This window comes from Molossus molossus, unplaced genomic scaffold (assembly GCF_014108415.1).
Source record: "Molossus molossus isolate mMolMol1 unplaced genomic scaffold, mMolMol1.p scaffold_m16_p_12, whole genome shotgun sequence".
Lineage (NCBI taxonomy): Eukaryota > Metazoa > Chordata > Mammalia > Chiroptera > Molossidae > Molossus > Molossus molossus.
Window position 1 is genome coordinate 2632438 of NW_023425347.1, and position 21419 is coordinate 2653856.

The 21419-nt window shown below is 47.8% G+C and overlaps 1 protein-coding gene across 1 annotated transcript in view; it reads right to left on the reverse strand.

Annotated features, from left to right (window-relative positions):
* Positions 1–20851, reverse strand: part of ST6GAL2 (ST6 beta-galactoside alpha-2,6-sialyltransferase 2) — a 46009-nt gene extending 25158 nt beyond the window's left edge. Inside the window, exons 1-4 of the mRNA XM_036256591.1 lie at positions 19960–20851; positions 12542–12639; positions 10820–10921; positions 8607–8781 (exon numbers count right to left, since the gene is read on the reverse strand). Of these exons, the coding sequence (XP_036112484.1) occupies positions 8607–8781; positions 10820–10921; positions 12542–12639; positions 19960–20851 (1267 nt within the window). The remainder of the gene's footprint in view (positions 1–8606; positions 8782–10819; positions 10922–12541; positions 12640–19959) is intronic.
* Positions 20852–21419: the final 568 nt, after the last annotated feature.

The following is a 21419-nucleotide window of genomic DNA, read 5'->3' on the forward strand; positions in this document are numbered from 1 at the left end:
CACTTATTTGTGGAATATAATGAACATAACAGTGTGAGGAATGGGGTAGTCCCAGAGACGTGGAAGTCGGGTACAGACTGACAATCCTCCGAAGAGGGAGTGGTGGGGGAGAGATAAACCACATAAATTATATACATGTGTGCATGAACAATGAACATGGACAACAAAGCTGGGAATAGGGCGGGGAGGCAGGGGGATGGGCAAATCAGTGGGGGAAAAGGAAAAACATCTCTAACAAAAATAAATTAATTATAAAAAATAAATTAACTTGAAATACAAAAAAAGAAAAATACAAAGGATCATTAACAAATACTATGAACAATTACAAGGCAAGAAATTGGACAATCTAGATGAAATGGACAAATTTCTAGAAACACAGTCTCCCAAAACTCAACCAGGAAAAGATAGAAAACTTGAAAAGACCAACAACAAATAAGGAAATTGAAGATATAATCAAGACTCTCCTAGCAAACAAAAGCCCAGGCCCGGAGAGCTTTATGGGGGAATTTTACTGAACATTCAAAGAAGAACTAACACCCATTCTTTTCAAACTATTCCAAAAAATTCAAGAAGAAGAAAGATTTCCAAAATTTTTTTATTAGGCCAGCATAATTCTAATTTCAAGACCAGATAAAGACACTACAAAGAAATAAAACTATAGGCCAATATACCTGATGAACATAGGTGCCAAAATCCTTTACAAAATATTACCAAATCGGATCCAGCAATACATAATAACATTATTCACCATGACCAGATGGGATTCCTCCCAGGAATGCAAGGCTGGTACAATATACGCAAATCAATAACTGTGATACACCACATAAACAAATGAAAGCTAAAAACCATATGATCATATCAATAGATGCTGAAAAAGCATTCAACAAAATCCAGAACCCATTTCTGATAAAAACGCTGAGCAATGTGGGAATAAAGGGATCATGTGTTGATATGATAAAGGCCATATATGAAAAACCTACAACCAAGATCATACTCAATGAGCAAAATATATGCATTTGCCTTAAAAACAGAAACAAGACAGGGACACCCCCTTTCGCCACTCTTATTTAATGTAGTACTGGAAGTCTCAGCCACAGCAATTAGATATGAATAAAAAAATAAAAGGGATCCAAATTGAAAAGGAGGAAGTGAAACTGTCATTATTCACAGATGACATGATATTGTACATAGAAAACCCTAAAGACTCCACCAAAAATCTACTAAACTTAATAAACAAATTTGGCAAAATAGCAGGATACAAAATTAAGATAAAAGAAATCAATGGCATTCTTATACACCAATAATGAACTTACAATAAGAGAAACAAACAAACAAAAAAAACAATCCCATTTACCATGGCGGCAAAAAAATTAACATACCTAGGAATAAACTTAATCAAAGAAGTAAAGGACCTATTTGCAGAAAACTACAGGACATTGGAAAAAGAAGTAGAGGAAGATGTAAACAAGTGGAAGCACATACCTTGTTCATGGATTGGAAGAATTACATTATTAATATGTCCATACTACCTAAAGCAATTTATAGATTCAATGCAATCCTCATCAAAATACTAATGACGTTATTTCACAGAACTAGAACAAATACTTCAAAAGTTCATATGGAACCAGAAAAGACCCCGAATAGCCACAGCAATCTTGAAAAAGAAGAACAAAGTAGGTGGGATCACAATATCGGATATCAGGTTATACTACAAAGCTACTGTAATCAAAACAGCCTGGTACTGGCACATGAACAGGCATATAGATCAATGGAAGAGGACAGAGAACCCGGAAATTGACCCAAGACATTATGCTCAATTAATATTTGACAAAGGTGGCAAGAGCATACAACGAACTAAAGACAGCCTCTTTAATAAGTGGTGTTGGGAAAATTGGACAGCTACATGCAAAAAAATGAAACTGGATCATCAACTTACACCATACACAAGAATAAACTCAAAATGGATAAAAGACTTAAATGTGACTTGTGAATCCATATAAATCCTAGAAGTAAATGTAGGCAAGAAAATTTGAGACATCACATGCAGCAGAATTTTCACTGATATATCACCTAAGGGCACAGAAACAAAGGAAAATATAAACACATGGAACTACATCAAACTAAAAAACTTCTGCATAGCAAAAGAAACAACCATCAGAATGGAAAGGGAACCCACTACATGGGAGACCATAACTGCCCATGATACATCAGATATGGGGTTAATTTCCAAAATACATAGAATGCTCATACAACTCAACAAAAGGAAGACAAAGAACCCAATTAAAAATGGAATAAAAAAAATGGGCAGACAACCTAGATACCTCTCCAAACAGGACATACAAATGGCCAAGAGACATGAAGAAATGCTCAACATCACTAATCATCAGAGAGATGCAAATTAATAGAACTATGAAGTATCACCTCACACTTGCCAGAATGGTCACCATCAACAAATCATCAAACAACAAGTGTTGGCGAGGGTGTGGAGAAAAGTGGACTCTAGTACACTGCTGGTGGGTATGCAGACTGGTGCAACCACTATGGAAAACAGTATAGAAAAATTAAAAATTGAACTTCCATTTGACCCAGTGATCCCACTTCTAGAAATATATCCTAAGAAGGCTGAAACACCAATCACAAAGAATATATGTACACCTATGTTCATAGGAGCACTATTTACAATCGCTAACATATAGAAAAAGCCCAAGTGTCCATCAATAGATTAGTGGAAAATAAAGCTGTGGTACATATATATACAATGGAAAACTATGCAGCTGTAAGAAAGAAAGATCTCTTATCCTTTGAGACTACCTGGAGGGACCTGGAGAATATTATGCTAAGCGAAATAAGCCAATCAGAGAAAGACAAATACCACCTGATCTCATTCATTTGTGGAACATAATGAACATAACAGTCTGAAGAATAGGGAGGGTTATATCTCTGGGGTAGCCCCAGAGACATAGAAAGGAGTATGGTTCAGACTGACAAACCTCAGAGAAGGGGGTGGGGGAGATGAATGAGATGAACTATAGAACTTATATGCATGTATGCATAACCAATGGACATAGAGAACAATGCTGGGGGTGGGGGCGGGATGGAGAAGAGGGTGTCTAGAAAGGAAAAGGTAGAAACATCTGTAACAAAAATAAATAAAAATTGAAAAAAAAGAAAAAGAAATGTCAGTCAGAAAAAGCTAAGAACCCTATATTTTTACTCATAGGATATAAAACTGAAACTTGTGGACAAAGAGAGCAGAGTGGTGGTTCCCAAGGGGAAGGGGAGGTTGGAGCGGGTGGTGGAAGGGGCCTAATATATGGTGACAGAAGATGGTTTGGGTTTGGATGGTGGGCACACATGCAACATACAGATCTTCTATTGTGGAAATGTGCACCTGAAACCTATATGATCCTATTCACCAATGTCACCCCAACAAATTTCATAAAAAATGAAAGAATATATATTAAATAGACTTGTAATGAAAGTATAGTTTAAGTCATTTAATATTAAAATGCATTTATATCACATCAATATTATAACTATTCACCTATGTATTTCTAATTTTTGTTATAAAAAAGCATGATAAATTATTAACTTTGATAAGTTCTCTATGTAAGTGAATTGCAAACTTCTGAAATGTTTTCCCAACAATATAGTGAGTTTCTGTGAAGAGGTTCTTACTTCAACGATAGGTTGATGTGTTCCTCAAGTTCTACAACTTGCTGCTCTTTCTGAGTAGAAAAAGCAGTCCTTGCATTTGTAGATAAAACAAGAAGAATTTATGTAGTTGCAAAGTAAGTATTTTTGCCCAAATCTGATTTTACTGGGACATTTTTTCCCAAAGAAGAGTTCTCCATAAGAACTGATAATACATAGATTCCACAGAACCCGGGAGAAACACAGCCTGTGCGTCAGCATCGAGATCAAAAGCACACTGCTCGTGCAGCGATGTCCCCAGGCCCACTCCCACTCAGGACACTCGGGATGGTGCACTGAACTGATCTCCTCCAGACCTGTCTTCCCTCTCCCAGCACAGCGCCCCACAGCCCCGTGTCCATGCGCAGGCGCGCCCACAGGGTCTGTGTGCCATCGAGGGTGCTGCTGCTGCAGGGCTGGGGTTGCTAACGAAGGTGCAAAAGGATGCTGTACGTCTTGAACAAAAGACGTCGGCTGAACCATCTACCCAAATAGTACTGGAGGCTGGTTTCCCGAAATCCATGAAGAGTTGGCACCTTGCTTTTTGGTTCTCAAACTTACACCCCAGTAATCAGTATACAAGAATCTGGTTCCCAAGATGATAGAACCAACCAATCAACTAAACTAACAAAAATCCACTTTATGAAGGGCATTTATAGTCAGCTGTTAATATGTCTTTTTTCACTAAGTTTTCAGGACATAAAATGAGTACCTCATGGGAGTAAATGTTATAGCTATCTCTTCAAAGAAACAAAAAGGATACGTATTTGTAGAATTCTGGGCTCTCCTACTGAGCCAAGTGTGTATCACCTTGATGGGTATGTCTATCAATGTAGAACCTGTGGACTAGATTTCTACAGTTTGCTCCAACTTTCAGACTCTAACAAGTTAGAAGAATGGTCCTGAAAGTGCAGTCCCAGGACCTGGAGCCTCAGTCAGCATCACTTGAGAACCTGTTAGAAATACAATTTCGTGCTCCTCCACCTGCTCAGAAACTCCAGGGGTGGGCCCAGGAACCCTTTAAACAGGTTTTGGTAACCAGCCACCGTCCTGGCTGTCACTGATCACTACCTGGTGTTCACATCATCCTGCGGCTCCACGTCACAGCCACGAGGCTGACTCATACAGCAAACAGAAAGTAGGCGACGTGGTCACTTCTGACCCCATGAGAAGTACTATGCCTCCTCCCCCCGGTCGCTGGCCCTAGGGAAGCCAGCCGCCATGCTGGGAGGACACTCAAGCAGCCTATGGACAGGTCCTGTGCTGGAAGCTGGGGCCTGTGGTCTGGCAACAGCTGTCGTACAAGTGAGCGCCTTGAAAGCAGACGGGCTGGCCCACGTCTAAACAGCATGACTGCGACCTCCTGAGATCCCAAGCCGAGCCGTCCGGCCAGCCTGCTCCATAACCCATCCACACTGTGTGAGATGATGAAGGCCGACTGTTTTTTTCAGTATCTGAGTTTTGGGATGATTTCTTGGCAGCACTAGGTAACTAATACACAAGCCTTCTGGATGATTCTGACACATGCTCTACTTCGAGAAGCACTGAGCTAAAACATTCATTCCTTCTCCAAATAATTATTTTTTGTATCTACTGTGTGCCAGACTAGAGCAGGAGCCCAGTGATGGGCAGAGCAGACACTTCCCCGACCTCCAGGCCTGCTCTGTCCCTTCACTGCCCTTACACCATCTGTGTACTGCATGTGCGCAGTCCCCACGGAATGCCTGGCGGGCTGCTCTGCTCTGCGAGCTCTGGCAGGACCTCTGCCCGGCCTCCTCCCTCACGGCCCTGGGCCCGCCTGCGCCTGGGCGTGACCTTCCCTCCCACGTTCCCTGCCTTCCTCCCACACAATCAACTCAGCCCCGGGAACAGCCTCTAAACAGTACCAATAACTTTACACTTAAGGGGCCAGGTGTGTTCCCCTGGGAATATAACAGCATTGGCTACACTTCCATAAAAGAAATGTCTTTTGTGTTCAAACAGCCGACTTTTGGCGTCCCTCTATTTCACATAAGCAGATTCATAAAGACATACAGGAAAAACGGGTGCCGTGGCTCAGAGATGTAGGACACGAAATGTGAGACGGCTTCTCACGGCTGGGAGAGCCGCTCACGGGGGAAGAGAAGGCTTCGTCCTCTCCTCCTGCAAGTAGAGCCCTGGGCTAAGCAGGAAGTGGCGAGGCCAGGGGCTGCCGACCGTGTGCTGGGCACGGGCCGCCACCGTGCACGGGACACCTGCTAACCTCGCTGACGGGCTCCACCATGGGCTCTTCTGTTCCGTAACTGACATCCAGTGTTAGGAAATGATGCGGTGGTGAGACAATAAGTCAAGAGCTTTCCAACATGACCTTAGAACACGAAGGCACATTTGGAGAACACTTTTTGATAAAAAAAAACACTCATTGATCTTTAAAAATTCTTCTGACAGAGAGACTAAGATTCAGGTGACATCATTTTACTGGTATATAAGAAAGCCCAGGCTTCTCTCCTGCCACCTTTAGTGAGGGGCTCACTGATGTGGCAAGGGACAAGAGTGGCAGATGAAGTCAATGGTGTCAGGCCACACCTTCTACACACCTGCCCAGTGGGAGCAATGACATCTTATTAACTTGTTCTTCTTCATTCTTTTGTGGCCAGCAGACTAAACAGTGCTGCCCTGCAGGATGCGCCGATGACGTCCTCTGCCTGCACCGCCCCAGCCGGTGGCCGCCAGAGGCACATGGCCACCGAAACTGGAAACGGAGCTGGTAACACTGAGGAACTGGAGTTTCCTCTCACTGATCCTGACTTCATGGCCACGTGTGGCCAACAGCTGCCACGTAGGACAGAACACCACTAGAAAATAACAACCGCACACTGGCCGGCTAACTATTCCCAAGGCTTTATTACCGTTGTCAGTTGTCAGCTGCACTCGGGGACGCTCACGGGATCGAGCAACTCGGCCTGGATAACAAAGCCAGGAAGTGGCAGGGGAGAGTCCCACTCAGCTGTCCAACCCAATGACACTCTTGCAGAGGTCAAGCTGCAGCCCCTGCCCCGTTCCACGTAGAAGGGGCCTGAGAGGCAAGTGTCGGCCTGGAAACTGCAGATTCCCAGCCCAGCTATGACAGGAAGCTGGGGCCACACACATGAGGCATGATTTCTTTCAACAGAAACATACGAGACATTTTCTCTCCAGCTATGACCATCTAACTTGAATATCTCAAACTGCATCACAATGAGCATATCTGACAGCCCCCACTGTGCCCACAACTCTGCTCTGATCAAACATTAGCCAAATGAACTCACGAGAAGGCAACAGTAAGAAAAAGACCATTAAGCTTCTGTCACATCCTATTACACTAAGCGTTTTTCTACCCTGTTTACCCTTTGTTGACAAACTGGCTTATACTTTTCTCCTAAATCAATAGGATCCAACGGATCACACAGAAGACACGGGGTCACAGGCTTTAAACATCAAGGGAGTAATGTGTAGTCATGGCGTATATTTTGTCTTGAATTCTGCATAAAATATCCACATTATTACATTACTAAAACCCTACACCTGCCAGCCTCAGTTCAGACACTGCAAGTGCTCTGTGTCCATACCCAAACCGTGTTGCCTCCTTAAATCTCTCCTGTATTCACGGGGACCCACAGGGTGGCCGGACCTAAGGTGCTGAGTCACAAAGTCATTGTAATCAGGGTGGAGAACATTACAGTTTCTTGTGCCCGAAACTAATATCCTTTGATTCTATTATTGCCTTCATATTGCCAATGAGATCTAAGAAATTCTTTAATGTTACCCAACTCAGTGAAATCAAAGAAATAACGGGCCTTGTGCTGAAAGGTAAGTAAAGAAATGGAGTAAGATCACAAAGCTGGAGGATCAAAGCCTGGCTGAGGAAATATACAATAAGCCAAGTGTGACCATCTTGTTAGGTGAAGTCTGTTTTGCATTAGAGCTGGTGGACTCGAGTTGTGAGAGATGTATGAGGTGCTCGAATTAGCCTCTTCAGAGCCGGGACCAGCCTGGCACTGTGCTGTGGTCACCTGCTCCGCTCCCCAGCCAGCAAGACGGCCCAGTGGGGTCATTTACGCCACAACTCCTCCCCTTGAAGCTGATGGGACCCCGGTGCTCTGACCCCCAGAGCACAGCATGGGAGTGCTGGGCACGTCTCCAGGCCTTGGCCTTCAGAAACTGGCAGCTTCCACTTCCTGTCTTTGGAAACGTGCCAGGAACCCAATTAAGAAGAAGTTGTCCCGAGACCACCAGGCCAGAGACCATGTGCTTCCACGTTCACAGTCCTGCGAGCCCGGCCTCCCCACCGGACCTGCCCAGGCGCAGACCTGGGAGTGAGGTCGTCCCGTGAAGCAGCTGAATGCGACCACGTCACCCATCAGTGCCTGTGAACACAGTGTGGCCCAGACGAGCCCGTCCGGACCCACTAAATCGTGAGAGAAAATAGAGCAGTTCTCGCTTACACCTTGGGATCCTGGAGTAGAAGGTTATGCCGCAACAGAAAGTGGGGCAGAATGTTTCTCTTTTGCTCAGTTAGTCTATTTTCCTGTTAAAACTACTTAAAAAAACAAAACAAAACAACTTTATTTATTTATTTATTTTGTTAATCCTCATCCGAGGATATTTTTTCCATTGATTTTTAGAAAGAGTCGGAGGGGGGAGGAATGGGAGCCAGTTGCCTCCCACCTGTGCCCTGAGGGGTCGAGGATCAAACCTGCAACCCAGGTACAAGCCCTTGACGAGGAATCGAACTCATGTCCCTTTGGTGCGAGGGCCAGTGCTCTAACCACTGAGCACACCGGCCGGGCTGAAACCACCTTTAGTTGCTATTCTTGTCTAACTGAAGGTGTGCGCTACACGTCAGGCCCAACCTGCCTGTGCACCCACCGTTCCCGTCTCCCACAGGCACCTACCGATGAAGCCAGAAGACGGAGGGTTGGGCTGGATCTTCTCCTTGGTGTTCTCCTGGATGATGTCCCAAAGCTGCCATATGAATTTAGGATGAAGAATGTAGAATGGCTGATTGGGGTGTCTCTGGCGATGCTGAACATATGGAGTGAACAGGTTGTAATCGGGCTTCTTGTACCACTAAGAAAAAATATCAACACAATCAGGTACCGAGGACCACACTGTTCAAAGGACTCACAGCGCCGGAGGGAGGGAGGGCTTCAGAGGTGGAGGAGGGGATGTGGACAAAGTGGGGGGGCAGCCCGAGGGACAGACTCTTCAGTAAAGGGGGTGGTGGCCACGGCAGCGCTCGGCAGCATTTCTGTGAAGGGCTTGTTGGGTTACAGTCTCCGGCAACTAGCAACCGCTCAGCTCTGCCACACGAGCAGCCACACGAGAGATGAATGGCACGGCTTTGATCCAACAAAACGTTTAAACCCCAGGGCCAGGTTTGTCCCATGCCTGCGGTTTGCTGACCCCTGGGCTCAAAACTACTGTTTTCCAAATCTAATCTATAGCAACAGAAATCAAATCAGCTAAGGCCTGGGCCTGGGGCTGGGCCTGGGGCTGGGAAGACTGATGGGTGGGCACAGGGACTTCTCTGTTGTGGTGGCAGAAACACAACCACAGATATTTGCTAGTACTCATCAAAATGTGTACTTACACTGATTGTATATAAATTATTTAATGAAAAAATGAACCATAGGGTTGACTTTAAAAACATGTTTGCACAAGTGTGTTAGCTGCCACCATGAAAGGGACTTGGGGGAGGTGCAGGAGGGGAGGCTCAGGCCCCACACTCCCTTCAAACAGACACCCTGGTGCATAGTGAGATCCCGAGGAAGGTTCCGTGGCTGAATGTGGTCTGCTGTTTGGAAATGTTGACAATCACTGGGCCAGATCATCTCAAATGCGGCGGAGGGAAGGAAGCCAGAGGAATGTGGGGCCTGCTTCTCTACCCCCCTCCCCAGCCCTGACGCGGGGTGCGGAGACAGGCCCGCGGACAGCAGCCCTCACGGGACTTGGGCACCAGCGCCGCCCACACCGTGGGGTCGCATGGCTCTGTGCCTGGGCCTGGATGCCCCCAGCAGAGCGAGAAACAAGGTTCGGCGGCGAGAAGCTCTCAGTCTGTCCACAACGGCAAGAAAGCTACCAGCACTGAAAGCCAGAGAACCTCGGGCTGGGAAGGAAGCTGAAAAGTTTCAACATCCATCTGATGCTCAATTCTCAATAGAGGGGACACAGGAGAACCAACCAGGTTTCCTCAGAAAACACGCATCTCCGCTGTATGCTGCATTTCTGGCAATGCAGCGTCCGGGCTCTGACAGCCCTGAAGAGCCCTCGCCTGGTGATGCTGATTTCAGTCCTGGTGAAAGCTGGCGGGTAATCACGCTGGGTAACGGTCCAGCTCCAGCAACCTTGGGCAGCTCTCTCAGTCACCTCCTGGTGGAGCCGAGGTCGGCTCCCCCACAAGACTGTATTCCCTTGAGTCAGGGCAGAACGAGCTGGAAGACACTCACGGGCACAGCAGACAGCATCTGTCACAGGCTAAACCATCATCTGTCTCCCAGCCCTGCAGTCTCCCTGGCTTCTCATCCAGGGCTTCGCCAGAGAGACCGGCTGCTGGCTCAGACAGGCAGCGCGATGCGGAAGGCTGCGCATTAACTCGCTCCCTCTCTGACGGCTAGTGATGACCTTGTCTTTGCCACATCACAAGATTAAACAGCTTTAGCCAAAGCCAAAGAGTGACACCATCAAGAAAAGCCCGTAACAGGTTCACTGGAACAATAACAAGCTGTTGATGCAGTTTAGATTTTCTTGCCAAGCACTTCCCGTTTATTGCAAAAGGTCTTGCGACTTCGTGGAAGGTAAGGTAACCCTATCATAATGGAAACAGTTTGAGTTTAATCAGCCCAACCTCCACCATAAGTAGGAATTTCTGAACATTTGGACATTGGACATTGAGAAAACAAAGCCTTCAGAGCAAAGGCCCCTTTCAGGGGGATGATGTTCGCCAAGAAGCGGGTCTCCGTGGCCTGGACACACGTCGTTAAGCAGCACCCACGGCCAGGTTCATTATGTCTATCAAAGCTTAATCCTCGGCTTGCTCAGTGAGTACCCAGTCAAAGGCGCCCTCTGACCACGAGGGTTAGGGTATGGACAACAAATAAAAACATACCTGGTTAAGATTTGCAGAATAAGGAGCGGGGTCCCAGGCCACCAAAATGACATCTTTATACAAGGAACTGTCAAGGAAGTGATGGTTGGGGTTGGTCAGAATCTGCAAATACACAGAACAATCATTTCAAAGCAAGTTCTTCAAAATCATCTTTTAATATGAGATGGAAATTTTTTCCCTTGCTCTGATGCATTTTCAGAAAGTTCCTCCGACTACATCTTCCTCTGGGGAAGGGTAGGGGCATCACATGTGAGAGCAGTTACATGTCTGTGGAAATGAGGCTTTTGTTGTTGTTGGGCTGTTTTCATTTTCACCTGAAGACATTTTTGCATTTATCGTCAGATAGAGTGGGAGGGAGAGAGGGTGGGAGAGAGAGAGAGAGAGAGAGAAACATCGACGTGAAAGGGACACATCAAGTGCTTGCCACCCACACGACCCCAACCGGGACCAGGGACAAACTGCAACCGAGGTACATGCCCTTAGTGGAAACCAAACTCGGGACTCTCTGGTCCATGGGCTGATGCTCGGACCACTGAGCCAAACCGGCCAGGGCTGTAGGGCTGTTGGGATGTTTTTAAATCTACTCGTTCTCACCAAGCACTGTACTCATATCTAGTGGCATCGATTTGGCTCCTGAGAGATGTAACACCCTAGTAACTCAGGCCCTTGCAACCTTCTGCAGTTGCCTTCCCAGGTATCTGGAGGGACAGATACAGCTGAACTGACTGCAAAGGTGCCTCGGGACAGAGGGGACACCGTCAGCGAGTCGACCCAGATTGGCCATTCCCTCTGTGGCCCTGTTCAGTCCGATGAGCTCTTCAGCCTGACCTGCCAACCATCTTTTCTTAAACTACAGTTTTGAGAAAAAAATAATGTCTTAATTTCAGTTTTAAGGTGCAATTTGTCATAGTTTTTTAAAATGTACTTTTCTTCTTCACATTTTAATGTTTCTGAAGTGGAAATGTATCTTACAGGTGACATGTATTTTAATTTGGTGGGGTTTATCTCCTCCTCTCTGAAAAGCCATTATAAAATGAGTGGTGAATCTCATGATCAATGGTGTCTATAAATTCAGGAATACAGTAAATGTCTCTCACCTTGCTGTATGCCGCCTGGCTCAGGGTGCCGAGCAGAAACTTAATTTTTTGTTCTGCAAGCAACTCATCATAAATCATTCATCACCGCACAATTTTCTATATAGTTTAAACTCTAAAAATTGTGGACTATTCTGAGAATAATTTTGCTATAAATTTGGAAAACATTCTTATTAAGAATACAAAGAAAAGAGGTATTTTCATCTTCAACAATTCATTTTCATTTTTAAAAATTTCAAATAACAGACTAAAGTTTTCAAGCTACCCTGCTCACTTTGAGTTTTGTACCTTCGCTTTTCTCTCCTCCACTACCTTGTGGTCAGTACTCTTGTAAGTTGAATGTCTTTCCAAAGACGTTCATATATGTGTGTGTATATAAACACACATGCACACACACACACACACACACATATTTTTCCTTTTGATCTTACTCATTTTTTTCCTATTCATATCACACATGAATTCCCATTTCGCTACATTTTTTTCCTCATTAATTCTTTATAATTACAAGACTCATAGAAATAAGGAAGATCATGGTCCTGGGTAACTGGGTAATTTCTCTTCACTCATCCAGCTAAACGAATTACGCAGAGAACGCACAGCCATGCAAACACCCCATCTGTCTTACCTGGGAGTTAATGATGCGCATAGTGGTTTTATTCCCAACATCCTTCTCATAGCCACGTGTCGGGGCAGCGTTAAACCTCAAGACTGCGTCGTGAGAATCTAAAGGCACACAAGTGACAAACTTACTTTTTTTCTCTGTAGAACAAATATAATCTAGGAAAATATCTTAAGTGAATCATTCAATACTTGAAGCCAATTAGACACCAACAATGAAGAGACCCGTAAGCGTATTTTCAGTATACTGCTTGTTTGGAAGGAGACCCTGCCTCAGGCAAACCAACATGAAGCACAGCGCCGGCCATCACGGCTGGTCCTGTCACCTGTTACAGAGACCCATGTGTTCACCTTCTGTGGATGGCGCGTGCTTTCTGTGGCCATTCTCCTCCTGCAGCTTCCGAACCTTCCGAGGACGGAGTCCGCGGGACAGTGAGGGTGCAGCGGACAGGCTGCTCGACGCTCAGGGAAAGGCGCTGCCCCTCGTGCCCCCCAGCTGCCTCCTGCACTCGGATCAAGTGCGTCTCGTACACAGCGAGAGCCGCCTCCGGTGCCACTCAGCCACTGCTGGGTGCTGGTCTGAGCTTAAAAAGAAAACCAGCCTAATCTCTGTGCATCTTTACATACTGCTGACAATGCAAAGGCCCACAGGAGAGCAATCTCAGCTCACTCTTCATTTTCTAGCAATGGCCTGACCTAATGCTTCAGCATAGCACCGGCCACCAACGTGATTTAGTCCATAAGGGCAGACCCGTGTCTCTCTTCATCTGACTTGACAGTCAGACTTTTCCAAGTTGTCTGAGGTCCCCCAGACAAGGCTCCCATAATGGAGGCTGACCAGGGAGTCAAGAGCTGGGTGGAGGAAAGTAGGTTCATCGGACTAAGGGACAGAAATGGGGGGCATTTGTTCCTTTCCACAAAGCAGCCTAAATACATAACTATGTCTTGAAATTTCCCATGCCAAGTAATTAATTCCTCAGAAACCAGCCTGAAACCAGAGTAAATCAGCAATAAGGGAATTTCCATAGGCTATCTTTAGCTTCAAAAATTCTATGCACATTTCAGGTTCAACTTGGAGCACTGACAGTACTGATTTGTGAGAGGGGAGATTATGCATTTCTGATTTGCCGGACAGTCCTGTGGATACACGCATTTGTGGGGCTCATACCCCACTCAGGTCCCCAAAGCAGCTCCCCTTCTCCACTGGGGCCCTGCTCTGCGTCCCGAGGAGCGTCCCCGGGAGAGATCTTCCCGCCCCACAACCCCACAGGAGTAGAGACTTGGCAGGTGCCACCCTTGAAACCACTTATGAAAGGTGCCTCTCTTGACAAGCACTAACTCAGAAGAATTCAGATTCCAGTTTTGAGCACCAAAATTAATACTCTTTTGGAATACAAACAATGCATAAAGGGTACCCGGCTAAGTTGTCAAAAAAGTCCTACAATGTTCTTTTCGGGGAAATTTTGCCATAGTCAGCAAGTTACGGACTGCCACCCGTTTCAGTAAAACAGGCTGTGCCGTGTCGCAGACCCTGCCGGCAGCTCTGGGCTGTGAGGCTCCGCGGCTCACAAAATCCAGACTTTTACTGCCTGGTCCTGAAAATCAGAAGTTCGCCACTCTCAAGATCCTTATTTTTTTAGACGCAGGACCCCTTTACATTCTTGAAAATGTATGACAATCCAAAGAAATTATGTTTATTTGAACTGTATCTATCAACATATACCACATTAGAAAGTAAAATAGAAAATACTTGAAAGGTTTATTAATTTAGTTTGAAATAACACACCTTTTATGAAAACACATTTTCAAAAACAAGAAAGAGTGAGAAGACTGGTCCTGCTTTAATGTTTGCCGATCTCATTAATGGGCGACTCTTCAGAGGCTGGTTGTTTCTCCCAGTTGCTGCGCAGGTGTACAAAGACTCGATGTATCACTGAAAACGGACGGGATATTTGGAGTCTTTGCAGATCCTGGGAACAGTCCTCTTTGACACTTCATCAACACTTGCTAAGTGCTAGTTTTATAAAAGGTAGTTGCAATGAGGAACATAACACAGTATCAATGAACTTTTCATGTGGTCACATTAAAACCCATTAGTTGATCTTGCTCTTAAACATGGAAGGTTCACCCAGGTATACTTCTGTGACGCTGTACAATGATTATCTGGACGGTCAGTTCAGCATGTTACCCAGACCTCCCACATATTGGTCACGTTGTTGTACAGTGAATCAAGCTCACCAAAGCCTGGCAGCCATTTTCCTAAAGGTGACAGGATCACTTAATTGGCTTTTGAGAGAATATCTGCCAGTGTCCGCGACTGAACAGTCTGCCAGTCATGTCTGAAGTCGAACGTGTGTCACGATCAAGTGGCTAGCGCTGCTCAAAGGTCACACAAATGCTCTTCCAGCCTGTGGCCAGAGTGCTTCTCAGGTTATTTCCCACTTGGTCTTAAAGACGCAGGTACTCAGAGACTCAGAGACGGAGGTTTACTACAATCAGCGGTTTTACTGTTTCACCAAGGACACCCGTAAGGGGGACTGGCACTTCTCTCTGACTGCTGTTGGGCAGCGAAAACACCACGCCTAGCGGAGCTGGGCCCCACTACCGTGCTTGTGCTAAGAAGCAGTTTTAGCCACCAATGCTTTTGCAACATCAGTGAAAATATCAACAATTGAACCCCCCCCCAAAAAAAAACAACCCAGCCTTTGAGTATTATTATGAAAGCAGTTTTCCCCTCAAGAACCTGGAAAGGGTCTTGGCCTTCCCAAGCACAGGCAGAGCTCACAGGGCAAACTGACTGACTCTGTCTGACGGGCAGAGCACGGGGGAGGGGGGAGGGGGGGGGCTGCAGTCAGTGAGGTCGACTGCAGGCACTCAGCTGGCCCCAGCAGGGCCAGCACTCCTAAAGCAAGTTCTCCCAAGAGACACGAGACACGCTGCCCTCAGACAGCTCTAAGGCTGAGGCCAAAACAAGCCAAGGACCCCAAGCAGTGGCTGCATTTCAAATTAATTAGGCAATTCCAAATCCATCACATCACTCCTGAGAACATCGCTGCTTTTAAATGCCAGAGTTCTACACAGTGGTGTGTTTTTAGCCATCGAATGACTTCATGGGCACAGGGCACAAAAATGCAATGTAGCTGACCCCCTTTAGCAGTGGTATGCATCTGAAGAGCTGAGAAGCCAAGAGAGGAGGAGGCAGGGAGGGAGAGCTGGAGGCTGCGTGGATACAGACTGCCCCCCTGCCCCCCTTAACGCTGTCAGGGAGCAGAATCAGCACCAGGCTAGGGAGGTGGGTGGGGAGGATGAGCTGAGATGCATCCATCAGGCAGATAGATGTCTTTTGTAAACGAACGTCTGGTTTTTTGTGCATCACCTTGATAATGCACCTTAAAAACTAAGCTGTCTATTCACATTTAGAAAAGCAGAAACAGATCAGACAGCAAGCACAAGGGGAATACAGTACAGCATCATCTCTGGAGAAGGCTTTTCCAGGATAGAGCTGGTTCGTGTTGACCTTGAGTACAGAGCCAGGCTAAGTGCATTCACTGAAGGAAGATTAAAGCCCCTCGAGGAGCAGCCGTTCTGGAGGTGCAGAAGCTGCTCTGGCCTGGGCTCTGCGCCCACCTCTTCCTCCTCCTTCCCACTCATCCAGAACATGAAGTCTGCGACAGTCAGCAAGCAAGCCTGCAGTCCTTCAGGACTTCATCTCTTCAGTCCACCACCCTGGTCGGCTCACCTCTGCCGGGACTCCTGCAGTGTGACATTTCTTCATGCCTCCAATCTAGGCTCTGGAGTTGTCTCTCTAAAAACAGTGACCCATCAGTCCTCCGCTTCAAAGACTGCAGTGCCTCGCACCATGGGCCCAGGGATCCCAGCTGCAGTTTCCGGAGACCCAGATTGGGGTTTGATGGAATCCAGGCTCCACCCACTGGGCCTCTGGGCGCCCACATTTCCTTATCCATAAAACAGCAATGATTGGGTCTGGTACTTAGGGCTGCAAGGCTCCAGCAGTTAACACATACAAACATTCGGTACTGGACCCGGTCTGCTGTAAACACCCTACTGAGTGGTACCTATGACAACAATTACTTAGTAAAGTCTAACTTCTGGGAACAGTGCAGGAGAACATCGGTGGGAGCTGCCCTCCTTCAGCTTATCCCCCTTCCTGTCCTCTTCCCTCCTGGCCCCGGTGGCCCCCGCAGCTCTCACCTGGACGCTGCGTCTTTGCCTGGATCGTCCTCTCTGGGCAGCCTTTGCTAACCTCCTCTCTGCCCGGGCCCAGCCCTTACTGTGGGCTAGGATTTCATCGTCTTCCCTACACCTCTCTCAGTCCTTCTCCTAACCACGGTATTGCCACTGCCTGTTCGTAGTCTTTCTTCCCCACTGGACTGCAGAGGGTCTGAGGTTTAATCTGGTCCCTATTCATTTTTGTGTCAGTAGCTAGCGTAGTTATCAGGCCTCAGAGGTGGAGATCAATAAATACTCAATGCCTATTGAATGACTCTATGATCCTTCCTGCTTTTTCTTAGGTACCAGGACATGCCGAACACAGGCTCCACAAACTGGTATGACGTGTTCTCACCAGCGAGGGTTATGTGCTCCACTCCCTCCCTGCATTTCCCACACTCTCTCCAGAACTGGAGCTTCAAGTCCACAGATCTGACCTCCCTATCAAGGCCTCTACTGTTACTTCGGAGCAGACATTTCTCCTCTGTGGTATGTTTCCACAAGATGCCAGCCGATGATCTCACTACCAAATTATTATTTATATATCTGGGTGAAAAAAATTTCACTAATTCTAGGAAAAAATGTTCCACGTTTCCAAAACAGTTCAGTTTGCTTTTCAATAACATAGTCAACATGGAGGTGTTGACAACTGCTACAATGCTCTTAGAGACAATTTCAGGGCATGACTCAGTCTAACAAAACTGGGAAACAGGACTGCACTGCTAACAGCACCAGCAGAGGGAGCAGGAGGGAAGTCAGCCCTGAGGACACCTGAGGCACAGCAGCCTTCCTCTGGGGTGGGGGTGGTGATTGCTAAGGATTGAGGCAAAGTTCAGCCTGGAGGGGCCGCCTGGAGGGGCCTCCTGGAAGTCTGACAGGGAGTTAGGCCCAGGTACTTTTCTAGCTCTGCCCTCCGTTTTTCATAAGACTATGTTGATTAAGTCTCTTGATCTTCACTTAGCCAATCCACTGGAGAATTTTAGGGGTCAAGATGAATTTAGCTAAAGAGTACAACTACATCCAGGTGTATACTCAAGTGAGCAGGAAGGCTCACCACCTCATGCACCGGTGCTGATGCTGAGACACCAGCTTATAAATACGAAGAACTTTTTGTTTTTACAACTTGTATTATGCTATGATAATATATTCTTAAAATGGTACGTACAAAACTGGATTCAAAAGAACTTAGGCAAAACAGTAGAGAATTTTAAAAACTTGTGTTTTTCAGTTAAGATTCTACAAGTCTAATCACGAAGCTTCATGTAGTGCATATAATATAAATTAAATTTGGGTACTAGAAATTAATAAAGATATGTGACATTTTACATTGCCCAAAACATGTAATTCCCAGTGTCTTTCACACTCTATTCCAAGTTCTAAATTCCATTTATGAGACTCTGGTCAGAGACATCTGAGCCAGGATAAAGGGCAGGGGAATTCTCCCCGACATGTGGGAGCAATCCAATGTGCAACTACAATGCAGAGGTGTTTAAAACACAGCAAAACAAAACCAGAAGCTAGTTACTGCCTGCTTTACAGCATAATGCTTAAATTCCTCCTTACATTATTAATAATGTCCTGGAAAGGAGAAAGCACTGTGGTGTTACTGCACTCCAGGGACTCTGAACCACTGCTCTTCCTGATCAAGTGCAGGCTGCTCTGCTCCACGTTTATGTAGCTCTGGCTCCACGTTTATGTGACACATGGACAGTGTTATTACAGGCCTGTGGTAATGTCAGCATGGGGACTCTGGGAGCCCCGACCACAAGTCTAGACTTGTGTGTGTTTTTTTTTTAACTTTGAAAACATTTCACATTCAGTCTCATTCCCTAGAACATCTGAGATGAGGTCCGGGTTGTGGGGCCTGGTGGTGATGCCACCACCCCTCTCAAAGCAGCTCTGGACATCAACCACTCCTTAAAGACACACAACGACTAATGGGTTCAGGAAACAACAGTTGCCCCATGAATGTCAGTCCCAGATTAGTTACGAGTAAAACTGTTCACTGTGAGAATGTATTAGACTCACGTTGCCACCTGACTCTGAGGCTGAGTCTGATTCACATTGGTGCTGGGGCACCTAGTACAGAAGCTGGTACACAGCAGGAGGGACTAAATACCCATCTGCTAAATGAGTTACTGGGCCTAAAGGGCCAAGCTGCTTGCTCACTGGTGCAGCAACAGAATCCGCCTGGGTAGAGGGAAGTCTAAGTACTCAAAGCAAAGACGAGTTTCCCGAAGAAGGAATTCTGCATCCGGGCTGCAGCAGAGACGGCCAGCGGCCTGTCTTCCACCTGCCAGCAGGTCCTGCAGATTTCAGACTCCAGATATCAACTCCTACCTGAATTTCCAGCCTACCTGCCTGCCCTACAAATGTCAGACTTGCCAGTCCCTGCAACCACAGGAGGAAGTCCTTAACACAAATTTCTTTCCCTCTACACAGATACTCCATCAGTCTGTTTCTCTGGATCGTCCTAATACAGGAACTATGAAGCAGACATTCACTAGGGCTCTTGACACTGATTTGAAGATAGTTCAGAAGGGAAGATGGGAGCCCCAGGTGTGGACCTGTTATTGACCATCATGGAGAAGGGCTCTGCTAGGTGCACTGGCCGTGACCCAAAGGTTAGATTGTACCAACGGGTCAGAACTCATCGTTGCGACAGGAATAACGTCCTGTCCACAGCAACAGGGCTCTCCTCAAAGCCCACAACGGTTCAGCCCCTAACTAACTATAATCATCATGGATACTTACTTCCCTCTGGAGCTCACACACCTAACTGCCTTTGCCGCCCCCACTCCCCGCGCCCGCCAGTGGGTGGGAGTTTGCTTTCCTTTCTCGCCCTCTTGCTTGTTTCCCATAACTCTACCCCCCATAGGTTCGTCGGGCATGTGTGGGCCAGGCTGGCAGACCATCAACTCAGAACATAGTTTCTGAGAGAGCAGGAGGGTCTTGGATCTGGGCTGCAAAAGGCGGGGACACCGGCCTGTCACTTCCCTTGCACCCAGCTAGGCGGCGCGCACCTCTGCCCCAGAACTGCCCCAAAGCACCCCTCAGCTGGGATCCCAGGCAGGTCCCTTCAGTCCCAGTTGGAGAAGAGCGTCTCCGCCAACATCCCGAACACCCAGGGCTCAGCCGCGGCTCTGCCCGGCCAACGGGACCGGAGGAAGGTGGAGCCCCCACGACGACACCCACCTATCTCCGCGCCCAAGGAGGAGTTGAGGATGGCGCCGGCGGACATGACCACGGCGCAGGAGCGCAGGCCGCGCGGGTGCAGCTGGCTGAGCGGCCGCGCGGGCACCAGCGCCCGCCAGCCCAGCGCCGAGAAGGGCGGCTCCGTGCCGTCGAGCGTGCGCACGCGCACCTGGCGCCGCAGCGCGCACAGCAGGGCCGCCCGGCTCCGCCCCGCCGCGCGCCTCCCGCGGAAGCGCACGCCGTGCTTGTTGGCCGCCAGGTAGTCCTTCATCGCCTTCTGCAGGCGCGGGTGGAGCATCTTGGAGGAGACGGCTCCCTTCCAGAGGCGGTGCAGGAAGGCCCTGGACATGGAGGAGTACAGCCTGTCCCCGTCGCCCTCCTCCTGCGCTGGGCTGCTGCCCTGGTGCCGGTGCCCCTTCTTCACCTGCCATGCCCGCTCCCCCCGGCCAGGGTCCCCGGGGGAAAGGGACTTCGACGCCCCCTGACGGTGGCTGCGAGACCCGGCAGCAAAGATGTACTCGTCGCCCTCCGGGTAGAAAGTACTTTGAGATCTTCTCCCGATCTGGGATGAAAAGAGCTCTTCATTTTCAACCCCATCTTGCCCCTGGGCCCATTTCTGCAGGTCGCGAGGCACCGTGGGGTGTCCGTCCAGCAGCCCCTTGTTTGCGTCCACGCTGTCCGGCGAGGAGGGGTCCTGCATGGCACCCATGATGGCCCTCTGCTTCCCGGGCATGGGCAAGAGCCTCCTGGGCTCCAGCAGGGCAAAGGAGCTCGGCGCGGGCTCGGCAGGGTTGCTGTCGGTGAAGTAAATGAAAATCACCAGGAAGAGGAGCCCCCAAGTAAATATCCCGCAAAGCATTCGTTGTCTCCATTGCTTCAAGTGTGGTTTCATGGCAGGTCTCCGGGGTCAGCACCGGGTATCCCAAAGTGGTGGGGGCAGAATGAACCTGAAAAACAGGTCTACAGTTAGCTAAAGTGGACATCTACTCAGACATCACTGGGGAAAATCTACTTGTGCAGTGTTCCTGTAGGAGAGGGTTAGAATAGGCACCAGAAACCAGGATCATGCCCGGCCCCCTTTGGCTCAGCTGGCAGACCGAAGGGTTACGGGTGTGATTCCTGGTCAAGGGTACCCACCTGGATTGTAGGTTCACAGGCTGGTGGAGATCATGTGGTAGGCACTCAATCAAAGTGAGAGAGACACACTGATGTCTCTCTCCCCCCTCCCTCCCTCATCCTCCCCCTGAGGATTAACAACAAAAGAAACCAGGATCATGGCGGGGGGGCTTCGGTTAAATTCAGGTGTCATGCCCCCCACCCCCAACCCCTTTGCAGAGGTCCCACCATCTCAGCTGACAGTCTTGGGAGAGAGGAGGTGGAGTGGGTGTGTACTTGGAAACCCTCCCCAGGCCACTCAGTGGCATGTTTGTCTCCCCACCTTGACAGCCGATTAATAGGGG